At 38.2% G+C, this 21,725-nt stretch overlaps 1 protein-coding gene across 3 annotated transcripts in view; it reads left to right on the plus strand.

The window, feature by feature from the left end:
• RAD18 (RAD18 E3 ubiquitin protein ligase) overlaps positions 1 to 21,725 on the plus strand; it is a 122,661-nt gene that overhangs the window by 18,190 nt on the left and 82,746 nt on the right. For all 3 annotated transcript variants that reach the window (XM_057706297.1, XM_057706298.1, XM_057706296.1), the window contains exons 3-6: positions 3,394 to 3,455; positions 4,661 to 4,731; positions 17,261 to 17,598; positions 21,250 to 21,349. In XM_057706297.1, the coding sequence (XP_057562280.1) occupies positions 3,394 to 3,455; positions 4,661 to 4,731; positions 17,261 to 17,598; positions 21,250 to 21,349 (571 nt within the window). The remainder of the gene's footprint in view (positions 1 to 3,393; positions 3,456 to 4,660; positions 4,732 to 17,260; positions 17,599 to 21,249; positions 21,350 to 21,725) is intronic.

The following is a 21,725-nucleotide window of genomic DNA, read 5'->3' on the forward strand; positions in this document are numbered from 1 at the left end:
TCCAGAACTGTGAGAAAAGAAATTTCTATTGTTTAAGCAACCAGTCTGTGGTATTTTTGTATGGCAGGCAGAGCTGACTAAGACACCGAATTCTTCCCTCCAGTCCTTTGTAGCACTGCTGTCACTCCTTTCACTTATGCATGAGCATATGCACGTGTGTGCTCATGTATATGTACGTAAACAGAAATAATCGAATTGGCTGCTGTTAATATTCTGAACAAACTGTTGTCTGTTAGATCAGTTAAGAATAAGAGAAATAGTTTAAATTTTACCTGTACTTATTCCTTCTGGGATTGCTATTCTTTTCTTTATGTGGATCCAAGTGTCTGGCTTATATTATTTTCCTTTTCTCTGAAGAACTTTTTAACATTTCTTGCAGTGCCAGTCTCCTGGGAGCTAATTTCCTCAATTATTGTTTCAGAAGTCTTTTTTCTCTTTCACTTTTGAGAGATCATTTTGCAGAATATAAAATTCTAGGTTGCTGGGGCTTTTTCTCTCCACACTTTAAATGTTTCACTCCACTGTCTTCCTGCTTGCATGGTTCTGAGAAGTCAGATTTAATTATTGTCTTTGCTCATCTATAAGTAAGGAGTTTTCCCCCGTCAGGCTTTTTCCAAATTTTTTCTTTATTTTTGATTTTCCACAGTTTGAATGTGATATACCAAGTTGTGGGGTTTTTGGCAATTTTCCTGCTTGGTGTTCCTTTGGTTGCCTAAATCTGTGGTTTGGTGCCTGACAATCTGAGGGAAATTCCCAGTCATTAATGCTTTAGATATTGCTTCTGTTTTCTTTCTCTTTTTCTTCTCTTTCTGGTATTGTCATTACATGTATGTTACACCTTTTGTAGTTGTCCCACTGCAAAATATTCTTGAATATTGTTCTGTGGGCTTTTTTTTTTTTCTTTTCCAGTCTTTTTTCTTTTTGCATTACAGTTTTGAAAGTTCCTATTGAGATATCCTCAAGTGCAGTGTCTGTTTTTTTTCCTCAGCTATGTCATATCTACTAATGACCACATGAAAGGCATTCTTCATTTCTTTTACAGTGTTTCTCATCTCTAGCATTTCTTTTTTTTGATTCTTCCTTAGAATTTTCATCTCTCTGTTTACATTACGCATTTCTTCTTGCATATTGTCTACTTTGTCCAGTAGTGCCCTTAGCGTATTAATCATAGCTGTTTTAAGTTTCTGGTCTGATAATTCCAACATTTCTGCCATATCTAATGATGCAGTTTCTTCAAAGTGTGTTTTTTGCCTTTTAATATGCCTTATAAATTTTTTCCTAATTGCAGGACATGATGCATTAGGTAAAAGCAAGTGTAGTAAATAGGCCTTTAGTAATGTGTCATGAGATATGGGGTGGGGGGTATTATTCTATATTCCTACAATTAGATCTGTGTCTTAGTGAGCCTGTGCCCTGGTCTGTGAACTTCACAAGTGGTTCTCAGTTTTTTACTCATAGATGGGATAGGATGGCTGGAGGTAGTTGGAGTTGGTTATTTCCCTTCCCCCAGGTCAGCTGGGCCCAGGTAATAGTGCAATAGAATAGGCTCCAGTAAAACAGTTTCTCTGGAGGTTATTTAGGCTTTGTTAAGAAGAGCAGAGTGCTCTCATGTATTTCAAAATGATTTACTTTTCGTACTCTCCCTGTGGAAGAACTAGGGAATTTTTTTCTAATAGTCACTTTGAGAACCTGGTAGAACCCTTGGAGCAAAAACTCACATCAGGGACTTCCTGGGTGGCGCAGTGGTTAAGAATCTGCCTGCCAATGCAGGGGACCCAGGTTCAAGCTCTGCTCCAGGAAGATTCCACATGCTGTAGAGTAACTAAGCTCGTGCGCCACAACTATTGAGCTTGCACTCTAGAGCCTGTGAGCCACAACTCTTGTGCCCATGTGCCGCAGCTACTGAAGCTCATGTGCCTAGAGCCCGTGCTCTGCAACAAGAGAAGCCACGGCAATGAGGAGCCCGCACACCACAATGAAGAGTAGCTGTCGCTCACCACAACTAGAGGAAGCCTGTGTGCAGCAGCAAAGACCCAACACAGCAATAAATGAATGAATGAATGAATGAATGAATGAATGTTTAAAAACAAAAACAAAACTCACATCAGTGTGAGGCTTCCCCTCCCCAGTGTCTGGGTCCCCCTTGAATTTTTAACTCTCAGACTTTTACTGAGGCTCCAGTAGTTTGTCAATTACAGTTCAGATTTTCCTACCCCAGCACTGGTTCCAGCAGAACCTCTTTTTCTGGTTCCCATGGAAGTTTCTGCTCTGATAAGTTGTATTTCTCTGTATCCAGCCTGTCTGTCTCTCCAGTTTTGGGGGCAGCAGTTTGCCTCATAAGGTCAATTTTCTGATGGATCTAAGAAGAGTTGTTGATTATTTTAATTTGTTCAGCTTTTTCCTGTTGTTAAATGGAGTAATGACTTCCAAGCTTCTTATGTGCCAAACTGGAAGTCCCCTTTTATTCGTCTTTGCTTCCCAAAAGAACTTCACTCATTGCCTGATTTATCTTTTTCATAATGTGTTTCATTTTTCCTGGGTGCTCTTACTGAGGCTGGCATGACCTGTTCAGTTCTAGGATGTCTGCACCTGAAATCACACCGTCTCCTCCTCCATAACTAAACTGAATCCTTTAATGAGGCTGCTTCACTAAGGTGAATTTGTGCTAATAGCAAATTAGCTACCAGAAAGGTGCCATTCTATTAGTCACATTTTGGGAGATCATTTTATGCTGGCTTGGGTGTGAAGAATTAGTTCATGCCAATTTACACTTAAATCGTTAAGACTTAATACACTGTCCTTAATACACTGATTTGTACTATAGTTGCCTCACTGCTTTTTTAACTCTTTGAGGTCAAGAACCTTCTCTTGTATATTGTTCTCTCCTTAGTGCCTGCCACAAAAATATTTGTTAAATGTGGGATGTAGGACATCATTTACAGAATGAGGACGTCGGAATCCCTAATTTGACAATCCGGGCATATATTAGTTCTTAACATGTGTATAGATCTTATTTCAAAACTTATATTTTAGAATGTTAGGCAGTAGAGATATCTGACATGTTTATACAATGCACCCTAGGTCTTATAGGTATGTTTCCTTCATTTTACAGATGGAGGGTACAGAGAGTGATACATGTTGCTTATAGAGTTGTGATATGCTAGGGACTCGTGGTTATTATTGTTTGATATGTTTCCCTTTTCTAAAAATGCTATTCAGTCATATTTGCAAATGTGTAGAGGTAGAGTAGAGGTACTAGAATTTTGAGATTATAATGATATACCTTAGATGATGGAAATATTCTAGGGCTTAAATCAGGTCTTGTTAGAAGTCAGAATCCAGTATTATTATACACCTTAACTAATTTATTATGTTGCATTTGTGTTTTTGCAGACTGTTCTCTTTGTATACGAAAATTTCTCTCCTATAAAACACAATGTCCAACTTGTTGTGTGGTGAGTTTTTCTTTTCTTTTCTTTTTTTTTCCTTTTAAACTAACTGATTGATGCAGGTAGTTCTGCTTCATGTATACACAAAAGCCCATGGGAAGATGTATAGTTATTGAATTAAGCTATATCAAAGACATTTTCAGAAAGGACTTATAAAATACATATATGGAGAACTGTGCTTTTGTTCAACTTTTCATAAAGATTTCTGATAACCTAAATATATTTTTAGGAAGAAATGACTAATTTTAAGATCAGCATGTGGCACAACTTAAATCTTATGAACTTTGTTTTTATGGCTCCTCATTTTTTTATAATTTCTCAACTTGAGTAGAAAATCTGATGGTAGGATCATTTATTTGCAAAGGATTGATGTCTGAGTGTTTGTGCAGAAGGCAAAGATTCAGCTTAACTGGCCCCTTACCTCTTTCTCAAACTAGACCTTCAGGGAAAATACCAGGAAATTTGTTAAAGTTTCTGAAGCATTTCATGCAGTGGAAATAGGTGAAAAGGTATGTGAAAAGGGAAAGTAAATGTAAGTAGGAGTATAAAGAAAGAAGAAAAAGAGATAGTAAGGTCTGATAGAAAGTACACTGGGGCAGTTAAAGGGTTTGGGTTCTAGTTTGGTACCTCTGGTAGGTACAAGGTGTCAAGGTGTCACTGAACTTGTTTGGCTCCCAAGTCTAAGCTCTTTACAACTAGGGACAGTGCTGTCATCAAGATGGTATCATCACAGAGATAAACTGTATGCCATTCATGCTAAATAACTACCAGGTTTATTGTTTTCCTCTTGGATTCCCGAACACCAATCTTGTTTTTAAAGTCTCTTTGAGCACCTAAGGCCTCTCCGGTGTTATTACTTAAAAGAGCATCTGTCTTCTGCTTTTCAGGAGAAATTTTTGGGAAAGCTGAGTGCTGGCATTTTGAAGGAGTCTTGCTCATATTTAGGTTTTATCTTAGTCAGTACAGAGTGCATATGTTTTTACCAGATGCTCTGGAGAGTTTTTAATCAGACTTCCAGTCAGCAGATAGTGATTCACTGATTTAAAATTCTGTGTTAGTATGAGATAAATGAACTTTATTTTGAGGCTTTTCTGGAAGACTTAGTGGGATGGGGAATCTCAGGAGGAGTTGACACACATTTTCAAAAACAAGATTATGACAAGTTAATTATTGTTTCTGACCTTTTCCCATCTGTTGTTTTTCTTTTCTAGACAGTCACAGAGCCGGACCTGAAAAATAACCGCGTATTAGATGAACTGGTAAAAAGCTTGAATTTTGCACGGTATGATTTAATTTTGTGATTAATTCCTAATTGCTTTTGCCTTTTATATGTGTCACCCCTTTACTCTGTGCACTTTTGGGGATTAGGGAGTGCAGGGTTGCATATTTGGGGGTAAAAGAAGGCATGTGACAATAGTCAATCACATGTATACAGTCTAATCGTAATAGGATTTTCTTCCTTTACTTAATGGAAAGTCTCCTGTTATGAAAAACAAGAGCTAAAATATAGATTTGGGCACTTACTTTTGAGTATTTCAGATATACTTCAGCTTCATCTTTTATTTTTTTGCCCCAGAATTAGAATCAACTCTTTGCCCAAGGAGCCCTGGTTTCTTTCATTGGGAAATGGTATTTAGAAAACAGGATCTGGAGCTGGGTGTGCTCATTGGGTCTAAGCCCTCCCCGTGGACAGAACTGGGTAGCATATGCATGTGGATGTGTACACACATGCATGTATAATGGTTTCTGTGTCTGTTCTGTATTAGTCCACTAATTCTTAATCTGATTGGCGTAGCATGTATAAAATGATGTGCAATGTAAAATATGTAATTGCTGGTGCTTTATAAAGTGTAGCTTTATTTCTTAACTGTCAAATGCATGATGGTAATAGTGAGTGGTCACCCAGAGGGATTTAAAATGGGCATGCTTTATCAGACAATATCTTGAATTATTTTTAGTTTTAATCATGCAAGCCAAGCAGGAGTTCTTAGGAACATACTGTGTTTAGTTAATGGTTAGATGCCCACATACCTAAGTACGACTTCCAAGCTTGTTGGGACATTCTTGGAGATACATTACATTACTTTTAAAAATGTAAAGAGATTTCTCCCAGTAGAATTGCATATTTATTCATTGCTTTGCATCCTCAAAATGATCAGATTTAGTACTCTGAACTCGCCTAATGTGGCATTCTAGAAATCGGCTGAATGGTTATTTCCTTAAGCAGAGTCATAAGAAGGTGGTATACTTTCCTAGATAAAGACACTCAGATTCTCTGATGCTCATAATTAAAGTGATTGCTTTTCTTATTTTAAAATAAGTCCTTCACCAGTTAGATTTTGAAGTCAATGAGAAAAGAGAGAGCTATATATTTAGAAAGGAATTGATGGGCCTTTGCTTTTCTCTGAGGAGGTAAAATTGTATCTCATGGCTTATTTTTATCTCAGCCTGTATTGAAAGCATAACAACCTCCCTGCTAGGAAAAAGGGAGTGTTACAAAGAACAGCATCTGTTTGTTGAAGGGAAGTGATCAGTATCTTTGGGGTCATAGACCTTTTGGTAACTTTAAGGGAGGCCTTGGAATGATTGCATCCTCTCCTTCTCCTTCCCTCCCCCCAAAAATAGGCTGTTTCAGTATTCTTTGTAGTGGATGTGGCAGGGTAGGAAGCATTCTTTGTAGATTTGGGATGGATTTTGTCACTTGCTTCTCCCTCTGTTTGCCTTCTTGGAATTACTGTTCTTCTTGGAATTGCCTTATGGTGAACATTTCTTGGACATTTGTCATATCTAAAGTGCTGTGGTACTTCATTTGCAAAATTAGTAGGGATGAAATTCAAGCTAATCAGTCTCATTACTTGTTTGAAATCTGGTTTATGATCCATGAGGGAGGAAGTTTATGAGTAAAATGTAAGTTGTTTATATTGTTTGTTGATTTCATTTCTTCCTATCCTTCCCATCTGTCATTGCCATTTTATGATATTGTGACTTTTAAAAATTTAATGTTCTAAACTGAATAACAGAGGAGTATTTGGAAAATAATTCCAGAGGCTTTCAGGCACAAAGCTGACATGCAGATCTTACATTTTCTTCTAACTTTTGCCTGTTATTTTGAAGAAACAAGTGGTTTTTTTCCCCATGACTCAGTTTTATTTAAAATAATGTTCTTAAGAAACTGTTGTATTGAACGAAATTTATTTAGAATATTGTTATCTAAGTGGAACATCATTCTTGACCTAAGCAAGAAAATGTTGTTTTTGTATTTTTGCATAGCAGCCAGTCTACATGTATATTATAACTTTTACAAACTGGGAGCGTAGATCATCATTTATTGCTTTCATTTATCCACCATCGAGGTATGAATTTTTCTCCAGGTACTTATTCCAAGTTTAAAAATGTCAACAGATGATAATGGATAATTCCTTTAGCATCTCACAAGAGTATGTAGTATATAATTTTACCTTTCCTTTTGGTATAGTTTAAAGCATACTGGGGTTGGATTCAGGCAGAACTAGGTTCCAGTCTTGACCCTACTAGTTTTGATATAAGTGTGATCAAGACATAGTCTTTTTTGGCTTCTGTTCCACATCTGAAAAATGGGAATAATGTTATTGACACTTAGAGGAATTGCTGTAAGGATTAGAAATGGAAGAGGTGTATTAAAAGGTCGCCTGCATAGTACTATATCTGGAACAAAGGAACCTAAGAAAAGGTTCCTGTCATTACTATCCTATATATTTTATCTGTTTATGTTGTGTTGAGCTTTTACACATATGTGTGTGCCCTAAGGAGCTAATGAAAACTTGTGCTTTGGTGGGCCTCTGCCTGTTTATGCAAATAGTCCTAGACCGCTGTTTTCATCTCCTGGGTTAGAACAAATATTTGCAGGGACTTTTACTAGTTACCAAAGTCCATGGACTTGATTGCATGGATTTTATGACGGCCCAGGTCTACCCAGAGGCCTGTTTTCACTTTTGATTCTTAGCCACATTGTGAAGAGGTAAAGTTATTGTGTAGTTAACACATGGGCAAGATTTTCCTGTATTTTGTTGAGTCGCAATTATTTTAAGAGTCCATAATTCATTTCGTTTGAATATCTGTGAGGAATGCTGTTAGACATTGTAATGCCAACTCACTTTAATATATAGGAGTGATGGAAATCAAAGGAAAAATTAGTAATTCAGTTTAAGTATCAATTTTGGAATTAATATTTTCACACAGCTCATTTTTAAGGTATGTGAATTGCCATAAACAGTCTCATGGTTTTAAATACCAATTATACTTGAATGGCTTCCAGATAAATATCTCACCTGGATCTCTCTCCAGGACGTCAGCCTCACATATCCAACCGCTTATCTCACACCTCTGCTTGGACCTCTTAAAGCCAAAACTAAACTCCAGATTCCCTCTGCTGCCCCCTCCAAGCCGCACCCCCCCTCTGCTGCTCCCACAGTCTCCCTCGACTCAGCGACTGGTAGCACCCTCCATACATTTGTACAGGCCAGAAACCTTGGAGTCATCCTTGACCCCTCTCTTTCACCCTTAGTCTGTCATTCTGTCAGTAAATCCCTTCCAGAATCTGACAGCTTTCCCTCACTGTGCCAATATTATCCTTTCCAAGCCAGCATCAGCCTAGATATGGTGATGACTTCTCAGTGGTCTTCTTACCTCTGCTTTAGTCCTCTTTTGGTTCTTCTGAGAGCAGCAACCAAAGTGATCCTTGGAAATAAAAAGTAGGTCACAGTGCATGTTGTTCAGAGGTGGTTCCTGTCTCATTTGGAGCAAAAACCCAAGTCATCTCATTGGCAGTCCTCTGGGCCCTACGGAGTAGGCTCCCTGACTTCCTCACCTGCTTCTCTCCCCCAGGTCAACTGGCTGCAGTCACACTGGCCTTCTCTCTGCTTCTCAAACATGTGTTCACACTCTGGCCTTAGAGACTTTGTACTTGCTGATGTTCTTTTTTTTTTTTTTTTAACAGACAATAAACAGCATATATTTAGAGTGTACAATTTGTTATCCTAATCTCCCAATTCATCGCCCCCCAGCCCTCCCTGCTTTCCCCACTTGGTGTCCACGTGTTTGTTCTCTACATCTGTGTCTCTATTTCTGCCTTGCATTTCCTCTTTCATAGTTGTTAGCATTTGCCTTACATATTGAAGTGCTCCTATATTGGGTGCATATATATTTATAATTGTTATCTCCTCTTCTTGGATGGATCCCTTGATCTTTATGTAATGTCCTTTCTTGTATCTTATAACATTTTTTATTTTAAAGTCTATTTTATCTGATGTGACTATTGCCACTCCAGCTTTCTTTTGATTTCCATTTGCATGGAATATCTTTTTCCATCCCCTCACTTTCTGTCTGTATGTGTGCCTAGGTCTGAAGTGGGTCTCTTGTAGACAGCCTATATATGGGTCTTGTTTTTGTATCCATTCAGCCAGTCTGTGTCTTTTGGTTGGTGCATTTAGTTCATTTACATTCAAGGTAATTATTGATATGTATGTTCCTATTACCATTTTCTTAATTGTTTTGTTGTTTCTGTAGGTCCTTTTCTTGTCTTATGTTTCCCGCTTAGAGAAGTTCCTTTAGCTTTTGTGGTAGGGCTGGTTTGGTGGTGCTGAAGTCTCTTAGCTGTTGCTTGTCTGTAAAGCTGTTGATTTCTCCATCGAATCTGAATGAGATCCTTGCTGGGTAGCGTATTCTTGGTTGTAGTTTCTTCCCTTTCATCACTTGAAATATATCCTGCCACTCCCTTCTGGCTTGCAGAGTTTCTGCTGAGAAATCAGCTGTTACCCTTATGGGAGTTCCCTTGTATGTTATTTGTCGTTTTTCCCTTGTTGCTTTTAATAACATTTCTCTGTCTTTAATTTTTGTCAGTTTGACTACTATATGTCGTGGTGTGTTTCTCCTTGGGTTTATCCTGCCTGGGACTCTCTGCGCTTCCTGCACTTGGCTAGATATTTCCTTTCCCACGTTAGGGAAGTTTTCAACTATAATCTCTTCCAGTATTTTCTCAGGTCCTTTCTCTCTTTCTTCTCCTTCAGGGACCCCTATAATGCTAATGTTGGCATGTTTAACATTGTCCCAGAGATCTCTTAGGCTGTCTTCAGTTCTTTTCATTCTTTTTTCCTTATTTTTTTCTGCATCAGTGATTTTCACCATGCTGTCTTCCAGGTCACTTATTCGCCCTTCTGCCTCAGTTAATCTGCTGTTGGTTCCTTCTAGTGTATTGTTCATTTCAGTTATTGTGTTGCATATCTCTGTTTGTTTGCTCTTTAATTCTTCTAGGTCTTTGGTAAACTTTTCAATCTTTGCATCCAGTCTTTTTTCAAAGTCCTGGATCATCTTCACCATCATTATTCTGAATTCTTTTTCTGGCAGGGTGCCTATCTCTTCTTCATTGAGTTGTTTTTCTGGGGCTTTATCCTGTCCCTTCATCTGGTACAAAGTCCTCTGCTTTTTCATTTTCTCTGTCTTTCTGTGGCTGTGGTTTTCAGTTCCACAAGATGAAATACTGCTGATTACTGCTTGATACTGCTGTCTGCCCTCTTGTGGAGCAAGCTGTCTAGGAGGCTCGTGGGTGCTTCCTGATGGGAGGGACTGATGGTGGGTGGGGCTGGGTGGGCAGAGCTCAGTAAGACTTTAATCTGATTTGATGGGCAGAGCTCAGTAAAACTTTAATCTGCTTGTCTGCTAATGGGTGGGGCTGTGTTCACACCTTATTGGTTGTTTGGCCTGAGGCTACTTAGAACTGGAGCTTACAGGCTCTTTGGTGGGGCTAATGGTGGACTCTGGGAGGGTTCGCACCAAGGTACACTTCTCAGAACCCCTGCCGCAGTGCCCCCGTCTCCTCGGTGAGCCACAACTGCCCCCACCGTTGCAGGCAACCATCCAACACCAGCAGGTAGGTCTGGTTCAGTCTCCTATGGGGTTACTGCTCCTTCCCCCTGGGTCCTGGTGAGCATACTTTTTTGTGTGCCCTCCAGGAGTGGAGTGTCTGTTTCCCCCAGTCCTATGGAGGTCCTGCAATCAAATCCCGCTGGCTTTCAAAGTCTGCTACTCTGGAGATTCCTCCTCCCGTTGCTGGACTCCCAGGTTGGGAAGCCTGACGTGGGGCTCAGAACCCTCACTTTAGTGGGTGGACTTCTGCAGTATAACTGTTCTCCAGTTTGTGAGACACCCACCCAACATTTATGGGATTTGATTTTAACGGGATTGCACCCCTCCTACCATCTCATTGTGGCTTCTCCTTTGTCTCTGGATGTGGGATATCTTTTTTTGGTGAGTTCCAGTGTCTTTCTGTTGATGATTGTTCAGCATTTAGTTGTAAGTTCTGGTGCTCTTGCAAGAGGGAGTGAGTGCACAGTCTTCCTACTCTGCTGTCTTAATCCTATCCCCCCTTGCTGATGTTCTTAAGTGAAACAGTGTTTCCTTAAATGTCCCTGTGGTTTAATCCTCCACTTTCACTGAACTGTGTTTCATAGGCATCTTCTCAGTGAGGTCTTCTGTGACCATCCTGTAAAGAGTATCAAGCTCATCTCCTCATTCATGGATTCATTGGCTTCCTTTTTTTAAATAGTAATTTTCATATATGTTGTGGGTATCTAGTCTGTCTCCTCTTACTATAGTGTAAACTTCATTAGGACAGAAACTATTTGGTTCTGTATCTCAGGTGCTGAGATTAGCAGGCACCTGAAGAAGTTAGTGAATTTTAATTTTAGCATGGGCATAATTTTATTATTGCAGTGGTGCCACTGTCTGCCACATTCTTTATTGGCATGTGTTGAAGTAAGAGAGCAAATTGGAAGACTAAAATCCATCTGAATTGTGAATAAGAGCAAAAAGGAGTTATCTCTATGATAGACACTTAGCTGAAAAGGTATATTTGTCAGTAGAATGGCAGTGATTTATCAGTGACAGTTTTATCCATTAGTTGGATAGTGTGTCTTTTACTTTGTCATAATGAGATGAAAGGTTTTCTTAGAACCTTCTTTGTATCAAATCCACATCCTAGAAGGAAAAGAGACTTAATGATTGTGGTTCTCTATTTTTACTTTATTTCTCTTTCCTTGCAAAGATGAAGATCCCAAAATGTTTTTTTTTGTTTGTTTGTTTGTTTTACTTTTCTCCCACTGTTGCTTTTATTTATTTATTTTCAAATTTCTTATTATGCAAAAGTTCAAATAAATATATATAAAATTAGAGAACATGGTATAATGACCCTCAGGTATACATCACCTTCCTTAAACATTTATCAGCTTTTGGACATTCTTGATCTTCTGCACATCTACTCACCCTCTCTCAACCCTGATAATGCATTTAAAAATGTTTAATAATAATGTTTAAAATATTAGCTATGCCCATTAGTCTAAGGACATATTTGAAAGGATCAAAGCATTCATATTATGACTGGCAATTAAATATGATATGAAGCAGGATGTCTTGATGTAAATAGAGCTTTTGTGGATCTCTGTAAAACTGTAAGACAGACTAAGATATTTACTGCTTTTTTTCTTTTTGTATTGTTTCCTGCCCAGTGAAGTAACTAACCCCTGGGTGGTATGAGTGTTAATAGAGTAATTTTATTGACTTCAGGCCAATAGAGAAAGGGAAATTCAATTAAAAAATATGTCATTGTAAGTTATTTGGTCTTTTTTCTGAGTCTCTTGATTTCAAATGATAGTATATGGGTTATTTTGTCCACATTTCCATATTGATAGACATTTGGGCTGTTTCTGGTTTTTGTCTGTTATGAATGTTGCTGCTGTGAACATTCTGGTGCATATCTTTTGGCATGTATTTCTTTTGGCATATATCTAGAAGTATAGTTGCTAGGTCAGAGAGTAGCATTCATTTATTTGTTGGTATCTTTAAAGCTAGTTTCCAAATGGTTAAAACAATTGCATTTCTACCGCAAAGTGTGAGAGTTCCAGTTGCTCCATAGCCTCACCAACAGTTGCTATTCCTGGTCTTTCTAGCTGTAGCCTTTTTCATTAGTATATTAGTGAAATTTTTGAAATTATTGTTTTTATTTTTACTATTTCTTGATTTTTCTAAAAACTGTGGTAAAATTTACATATGATCAAATACATACAATAACTTTGAAATTTGATTATTGAATTTTGATAAACATACATCTGTGTAGTTACCATCATAGTCAAGATACAGAACATACCCATACCATGGCTTCTTTATTCTGCTTCTAGTCAGTCTCCCGCACGCCCACAGACAATCACCATTTGAGTTTCTATCATCATAGATTGTTCTTAAACTTCATGTAAGTGGAATCATATAGTATATGTTTATTCTTTTCTTTTGCTTCACATACTGTTTCTGTTATTTGCCTATGTTGCTTTGTGTCAGTATTTCCTTTTTTATTGCTGAATAGTATCCATTGTATGAATATGCACAATATGCTTATCTATCCATCTGTTGATGAATTTGGATTGTTTCCAGTTTATGGCTAGTATGGTAAAACATACTGTGAATATTTGTGTGCAATCTTTGTGTAGGCGTCTATTTTCATTCTTTTGGGTATATATCTAGGATGGAATTGCAGGCTTATAGGGCAGAGGTATATGGAACTTTATAAGGAATTGGCAAATGGTTTTCCAGTTGGATTGGACCACAGTGAATTTCAATTGTTCCACATCCTGGTTAATATTTGGTACTATTAATCCTTTTAGTTGTAAGCATTCTATTGGGTGTGAAATGGTAACTCATGATTGCTTAATTTACATTTCCTGACTGACTAGTGTACCTTTTCATGTGCTTATCGACTCTTCCTTTATCTTTGGTGAAGTGTCCTGGTATCTTACCCAATTTAAAAAAATTATATTGTTTGTCTTTTTCTTATTGATTAGTAATTCTTTATCTATTTTTGGTCAAATACATGTGTTTTTTTCCTTCTTGTCTGTGGCTTGCCTTTTCATTTACTAAAGGGTGTCTTTTGATGAACAGATATTTTATTTTTTAATTTCATTTTATTTTTTATAAATTTATTTTATTGGCTCTGTTGGGTCCTCGTTGCTGCACATGGGCTTTCTCTAGTTGTGGCAAGTGGGGGCTACTCTTTGTTGTGGTGCACGGGCTCCTCATTGTGGTGGCCTCTCTTGTCGTGGAGCACAGGCTCTAGGCGCATGGGCTTCAGTAGTTGTGGTGCATGGGCTCAATAGTTGTGGCTCACGGGCTCTAGAGTGCAGGCTCAATAGTTGTAGTGCACGGGCTTAGTTGCTCTGTGGCATGTGGGATCTTCCTGGGGCAGGGATCAAGTCCATGTCCCCTGCATTGGCAGGCGAATTCTCAACCACTGCGCCACCAGGGAAGTCCCAGATATTTTAATTTTAATGAAGTCCAGTGTATTGTCTCTCTCTTTTAATTGTAGTTTTAGCTTTTATATGTTGGCCTATGAACCTATTCAAGTTAACTTTTATGTATGATGGAGGTAAGGGGTCAGGATTCACTTTTTTTTTCTCAGCAAGTATTCATTTGCTCCAGTCCCATTTATTTAAAGGACTCACTACATTGCCACATCAGCTTTCTTTTGGTTAATGTTTGCATGGTACATCTTTTCCCATCCTTTTTTCCCCAATCTTCCTGGGTCTTTATATTTAAAGTGTATTCTTTTAAGCAGTGTATAGTTGCACCTTATTTTTTAATCTAGGCTGATAAGCTTTGTCTTTTAATTAGTGTGTATCCATTACATTCAGTTGATTACAGTTTACTATCTTACACTTTGTTTTTTCTTTGTCTATTTGTTCTTTTTTTTAAAAAATTATTCCATTCCTGTCTTTTTTCTGGTATTGAGTATTTTTGTTATTTTATCTCAGGTTTTTGCATTATGCTTCTTAGTATTGCTCTTTTTAGTCTTTACTGAACAAATTACAAAATGTACCCTTAATGTATTATAGTACTAACCATATATTAGTAATTTTATCGTGTCCTGAACAATGAAAGAATTTTATGATATTTTTGCATTATTTTAATCCCTCTTTTTTGCTGTGTTTGAGTTATTTTACTTCCATGTATGTTGTAAATTCCACAAGACATTGCTAGTGCTTTTTAAAAGTCAGTACTCTTGAATTTAACCACATATTTACCTTTTCTGGAGCTGTTGATTTCTCAATGACATTTTTTTGTGCTTCCATCTATGGTCATTTTCCTTAAGCTGAAGAACAGTTCTTGTAGTATTTCTTGTCTGCTGGTGAGGAATTCTCTCAGCTTTTGTTTGCTTGAGAATGTATTTTGCTTTCATTTTGGAAGAATATTTTCAATGGGAATAAAATTCAGCTGTGTGTTTTTTTTTTCTCTATACTTTTAATATGTCATTCTGTTATCTTCTTGCTTGCATAGGTTTTGTTGACAAGTCAGTGATAGTTCTTACTGTAATTTCCTTAGAGCCATGGTTCTTAACTGGGAGTGATTCTGCTTTCTTTTTGCCTCTTCACCCAGTAGACATTTGATAATATCTGGATATGATTTGGTTATCCCAACCTGGGGCAGAGGTATTATGCTATTGACATTCCTACAAGGCACAGAACAGTTTCTTACAACAAAAAATTATTTGACTCAAAGTGTTAGTGGTGCCAAGGTTGAGGAACTCTGCCTTAGAGGTAGTGTGTCTTATTTTTCTCTGGTTATTTTCAAGATTTTCTCTTAATTTTTTTATTTTTTAGCAGTTTGATTATGATGTGCCTAGGTTTCATTTTCTTTGTTTTATCCTTTTGGGGATAGATTTTAGTCCCTTCTTACAGTATACAATTTTTAAAATTCATTTGTCTATTCTTTTTTCTTTAACATATTCATAGTTTTTTTGAAGTTCTTCTAATGCCACTCAGATCTGCTTCTAATGACTATTTTATCTCTTGATTAGTGGCTAATTTCTCTGCATGTCTAGTAATTTTTAAATGTGTTGAACATTGTGGATGAAATGTTCTAGAGGCTGTGAGTTAGCTTCCTTTGAAAAATGTTGAATTTTGTTCTGATATGGCAATTGAATTACTGGCTCTTCACTTTTATTCTGTCAAGGTTTGGATTAGTTTATTGTTAGATTTGGTCTGTTTCACTTTTGCTTCTATTCTAGAATGCGGTCCTTCTTCTAAGGTGTGGCCTTTATGGGATTTCATCTGAACATCCAGGGTCTTTACCAGAGTCTCTCAGCTTTGGCTGGGCTCAAGCTCCAACAGCTTCCCAGAATTGAACTCAGCTTCCTGGCATCTGCTTCCTGCCAGATCTCCTATGGCTTCGCCTTATGCTTCTCCAGCCCTGGAGATGATTAGGAATTGATGACCATTTCTCAGCAGACTTTTAGGGTGTTCTGTGGCTACTTCCTGCCCAACACCCTGTCCCTCCAATCCTAGTGATCTTTGTCAGAGCTCTAATCTCTGTCCCTTCTACCCATGTTGATTAGAGTCTGTGCTTACAGATAATTTTATATGTTCTGTTCAGAGTTTAAAATTGTTTACGGTTGGAGAGTAAGTTTCATATGAGCCAGGATCTGAAGTCCCCCCCCCCCTTTTTTTTTTTTGGCACACGGGCTTAGTTGCTCCGCAGCATGTGGGATCTTCCTGGAGCTGGGATCGAACCTGTGATCTCTGCATTGGCAGGCGGATTCTTAACCACTGCGCCACCTAGGAAGCCCTCCCCCCCTTTTTTAAATAAACAGATAAACTGCTTTTAAAGTCAAATTTATTGCTTTGTATTTTATTCTAGAAGAAACACTGATTTTGTTGTCATTATGGGTCAAGTTCTATGAGGGTGAGTCAAAAATTATCCACGCTCCGGTTATATTAAAACTTCTGTTGGCTTCACTGTCTTATCAGCGCTTTCTGTTCAAGGCTACTGTCTCCCCAGTCACTGCTGTGCAAGTGTGAACGTGTTACATCAGTTCATTTGTAACTGTGGTGCGAGCAAAAATGGGTGCCCTACTTGTGATCTGCATGAAAGAGCAGCAGGCAGTGATTAATTTTTTGTGATCTGAGGGTGTACCTGGTGCCGTTATTTATTGAAAACTTTGTGTGCAGTATGGAGAAAGTGTTTCATCACAAAGAAGTGTGTACGAATGGATAAGAGAAGTTCAAGGAAGGTCGCACGAGCGTTATCCATCAAGAAGGAGCAGGACTCCTGTCCACATCCATGGCTGAGGACAACGCTGAGCATACACGTGAAATGATTCTGTTTTCTGGGATTCTCAGGGGCCAGTATTGGAACATTATCAGGAAAAAGGTTCAACAGTCAACAGTGCTTGTTACAGTGAGATGCTTATTGAAGATCTGAAGCCTGAACTTTGGATTAAATGCAGAGGACTGCTCTCCAGGGGCGTTGTGGTCCTGGATGACAGTGCATGTCCACACACTTCTGCCCCCACTGTCGACACTCTGCAGAAACTTCGTTTTGAGTTGCTAAAGCATCCTCCCTATAGTCCTGATCTTGCTGCATCAGATTTTCACCTGTTTGGTCCCCTGAAAGCAGCCCTACGAGGACGAAGATTCACTTCTGATGAAGAAGTGAAGACAGTGGTGCGTTCGTGGCTTGCAACTCAGCCTAAAACATTTTTTAATGAGGGAATATGAAAGCTTGTTGACAGATGGACAAAGTGTATTGAAAAGCAAGGAGATTATGTCGAAAAATGATATATCTGTCTTTTCTAAAAGTTAATTAAAATAAATTCTACAGCTGGAGTGCAGATAATTTTTGACTCACCCTCGTATATTTCACAGACCGTGTTAATTGAGAAAACAGCTTCTGTCAGTTGTTATTATGTATACAGAAGTTGATGTCTTAATTATCTGTTGTGTTTTCTGTGCTTCAAGGAATCAACTGTTGCAGTTTGCTTTAGAGTCACCACCCATCTCTCCTGCTTCCTCCTCTTCAAAGAACCTTGCTGCCAAAGTACATACTCCTGTAGCCTTCAGACATTCATTAAAGCAAGGAAGCAGGTTAATGGAGAATTTCTTGATTAGAGAAACTGGTGGTTCTGTGTCAGAGTTGTTGATAAAAGAGAACGAAAGCAAATTCAGCCTTCAGAAAGAGCTGAGCCCTTCTGCAAAGACCAGAGGGACACCTTCCATAGAAAAGTCAGCTCCAGTTTCCTCACAGGCTACTGTTCCTGAGACACCCTCTACGTCGGCCTTCAAACAAGTTACTAAAGGTAGGAAATTATTTTCATGTTTGTTTTCTTAATAGAAACTGTCTCATCCCATATGACATACTACATAAGCAGCCTTTTTGATGGGGAAGGAATGGGAAAGGACAAACCAGCTTTCACCTCGTGACAGCCTTAGAGATGAATGTAGGCAGTGCTTGCACATGTGTTCCCTTTCTCCCTCATGGAATAGGAATTCAGGCTGGAGAAGTGAAGTTGTTTTAGTTAGTTCGTATTTCATGTATGGTGTAGCTTTCTGTTTTTCAGCTTTTCATTCCCCTCCCTCATCCTTCCTATCAGTCCCACTGATATCAGCACTTGAACACTTCCAAGCTGTTCTGACTGGCATTTACAGCCTTAGACAGTTTGACTGCTCCTCTAGCTGTCCAACCTTGTTTCTCACCTCTCCCTCTCAAAAATCCTCCTGCTTTATCCAAACTGATCTCCCTGCTCTTCCTTGAAAATACTCGGGGATTGGAAAAGTATAACCTTCAGGCCAAATTTGGCTTGTTACCTGTTTTTGTAAACAAGCCTTCACTGGAACCCAGCCATGTCCGTTTGTTTACCTGTTGTCTGTGGCTGCTTTCATGCTACATGGCACAGTTAATTGTCTGTGACAGAGACCATCTGGCTCCCAAAGCCTAAAATCTTTACTGCCTGACCCTTTACTAAAAATGTCTGCCAACACTGTTCTACCTTTCCAGACTCTATCCAGGTCTAACCATTCTTCAGTTATGTCACATAGTATTGGTCTCTCGTGTCACTGAAGTGTTACAGCACTTGTTTTCTGGACTGTTTTGTGTATAGTTTACTTAACTTTTTGGTGACTAGGTCAACTCGTTTAACCTCTTGTTTCCATGTCTTCTTGCCAGTGAAGTTCAGAGCACTTTTAGGCAAAAACTCTGTCTTAGACAGCTTTGGTATGCCCATACTACACACAGTGCAGGGCTGTTAGTGGTTACCAAACTTAGGTTGAAATTAGTTTATTAGTTCTCAAGTGTTTAAATTTCACATATGTGAATTTTTTACCTGCATTTCCTAGGACATCTTACCCTTGGTCAGTTTTTTATCAATTGCCCGTTCTTATTGTCGTGTTTTTAATTTGATAACATTTCCCCCCTAGCAGAACCTTTTTTCCAAGTGAAATCTTGCAGTGGAACATAACATATGAGGTGGATAAAATTGGCCTTGCTCCATTAAAGTGGAGTTGGAGGGCCTGGGGATGGTGCTGCTCTCCCTGACCTCCTCCTGCGTCCCTGCCTGTTAGCCACGATGGCCTCTAGGCCCTGAGATGCCTCCACAGGTCCCTGAACTCCATCGAACAGTTTCAGAAAGATTGTGTTAACACTCCACTTGTTTCTTTGAGGCATACCTCAAAGTGGGTTCGGTTCCAAACCACTGCAATAAAGCAAATATCACAATAAAGTGAGTCACAAGAAATTTTGTGTTTCCCAGTGCATATAAAAGTCATGTTTACACTATACTGTGGCCTGTTAAGTGTGCTGTAGCATTATGTCTACAAAAACAATATACACAGCTTAATTAAAAAATTCTTTATTACGTCAAAATGCTGACCATCTCAATTAATCTTTCACAAAGGAAACAAAAACATACGATGGAGAAAAGACAGTCTCTTCAGCAAGTGGTGTTGGGAAAGCTGGACAGCTGCATGTAAATCAGTGAAGTTAGAACACCCTCACACCATACACAAAAATAAATTCAAAATGGTTTAAAGACTTAAATGAAAAGACATGACACCGTGAAACTTTTAGAATAGAACATAGGCAAAACATTCTCTGACATAAATTATACCAGTGTTTTCTTAGACTGGTCTCCCAAGGCAATAGAAATAAAAGCAAAAATAGGGGAATTTCCTGGCGGTTCAGTGATTAGGACATGGAGCTTTCACTGCTGAGGGCCTGGGTTCAATTCCTGGTCGGGCAGCTAAGATCCCACAAGCTGCCTGGTGTGGCCAAAAAAATAATAAAAAAAAAAAGCGAAAATAAACAAATGAGACCTAATCAAACTTATAAGCTTTTGCACAGCAAAGGAAACCATAAACAAAGCAAAAAGACAGCCTACAGAGTGGGAGAAAATATTTGCAAATGATGGGATTGACAAGGGCTTAATTACCGAAATATACAAACAGCTCATGCAGCTCAGTAACAGAAAAAACAAAACCTAATAAAAAAATGGACAGAAGACCTAAATAGACATTTCTCCAAAGAAGACATATATATGGCCAACAGGCACAGTAAAAGATGTTCAACATTGCTAATTATTAGTGAAACGCAGTTCAAAACTACAAGGTACCACCTCACACTGGTCAGAATGGCCATCATTAAAAACTCTACAAATAACGAATGTGGGAGAGGGTATGGAGAAGAGGGAACCCTCCTGCATAGTTGGTGAGAATGTAAATTGGTGCAGCCACTGTGGGAAACATATGGAGGTTCCTTTAAAAACTAAAAATAGAGTTACCATATGATCCAGCAATCCTACTCCTGGGCATATATCTGGACGAAACTTTAATTCAAAAAGATACATGCACCCCTATGTTCATAGCAGCACTATTTACAATAGCCAAGACATGGAAACATCCTAAATGTCCACTGACAGATGAATGGGTAAAGAAGGTGTGGTACCTGTGTACAATGAAATATTACTCAGCCATTAAAAAAAAATGAAATAATGCCATCTGCAGCAACACATATAGACCTAGAGATTATCATAGTAAGTGAAGCAAATCAAAAGGACAAATACCATATGATATCACTTGCATATGAAATCTAAAATATGACACAAATGAATATATCTATGAAACAAACAGACTCACAAACTTAGAAAATAAACTTATGGTTACCAGAAGGGAAAGGAAGTGGGAGAGGGATAAATTAGGAGTTTCAGATTAGCAGATACAAACTGCTATATATAAAATAGATAAACATCAGGGACCTACTATATAGCACAGGAAACTATATTCAGTATCCTGTAATAAATCATAATGAAGAATATGAAAAAGAATATATATATGTATCTATATGTATAAGAATCACTTTGCTGTACACATGAAACTAACACAACATTGTAAATCAACTATATTTCAGTTAAAAAAAAAATGCTGGAAATTCCCTGGCGGTCCGGTGGTTAGGACTCTGTGTTCTCACTGCCAAGGGCCTGGGTTCCATCCCTGGTCAGGGAACTAAGATCTCACATGCCTCTAGCTATAGATACCCTTCCGCCACCTTCCTCCCCTGGCAGGTATATCTTACTCAGGTTGTTACGATTGCTTCGGTACTAAACATGAATGGGTCCTAAGACAGGAAAAGTTAAGATTAGTTTTATAGCTTCATCATGCCTTGGTAGAAAAGATTTAACTAAAGCATTTTCTAATAAACAAATTTCCAAACTTCTTAGCAGTCTCATCCTGTAGGCCTAGGATTCTAGTTATGTGACTTTCCACAACGTAGCCCTTACCCAGTAAGTAGTCTGTTTTACTCCTGCTGCCCTGAGGTGTCCTTCTTTTTGTCTTCTGCTTTTCTGAGTGCATGTTAAGGTTGGATTCTATTTTTATCTTAGTTGCTGAAAGATGCTGGATTATATTATTTTTGCTCTTTCCACAAATAATAGTCTCTTTCTTTTTTTTGAAAAATACAGTGGATTGTCCTGTTTGTGGGGTTAATATTCCAGAAAATCACATTAATAAGCACTTAGACAGCTGTTTATCACGTGAAGAGAAGAAAGAAAGCCTCAGAAGGTAAGAAAGTTAAGCATAACCGTTGAGCTGCTTTAGCTTGTTGCCTCCTATGGTTTATAAAATATTAGACAACTGTCCAGTCTCTCTCCTTGTTCTTTTCCTCAGCTCCCACCGTGCCAAGTATAATTAATTTTATTATATACTAATAAAATTTGACTTAACAAGAAATTAGTGATTTAGAATTCCATTCTTTTTAGACTTATTTTCTTCTCTTAGGATTTTAGAACTATCATAAAGCCCTTGGCCCAAGAAAGCAAGGTTAGACTCTGAATATAGAATAGATCAAACTTTTTTTTGGTTCTTAGGAAGCTCAGAAGTTTAAATTTATAAAATCTAGCTTTTTCAAAAATTCTGAATAATTACTATATACATATGA

Source organism: Hippopotamus amphibius, chromosome 13 (assembly GCF_030028045.1).
Source record: "Hippopotamus amphibius kiboko isolate mHipAmp2 chromosome 13, mHipAmp2.hap2, whole genome shotgun sequence".
Taxonomy (NCBI): Eukaryota; Metazoa; Chordata; class Mammalia; order Artiodactyla; family Hippopotamidae; genus Hippopotamus; species Hippopotamus amphibius.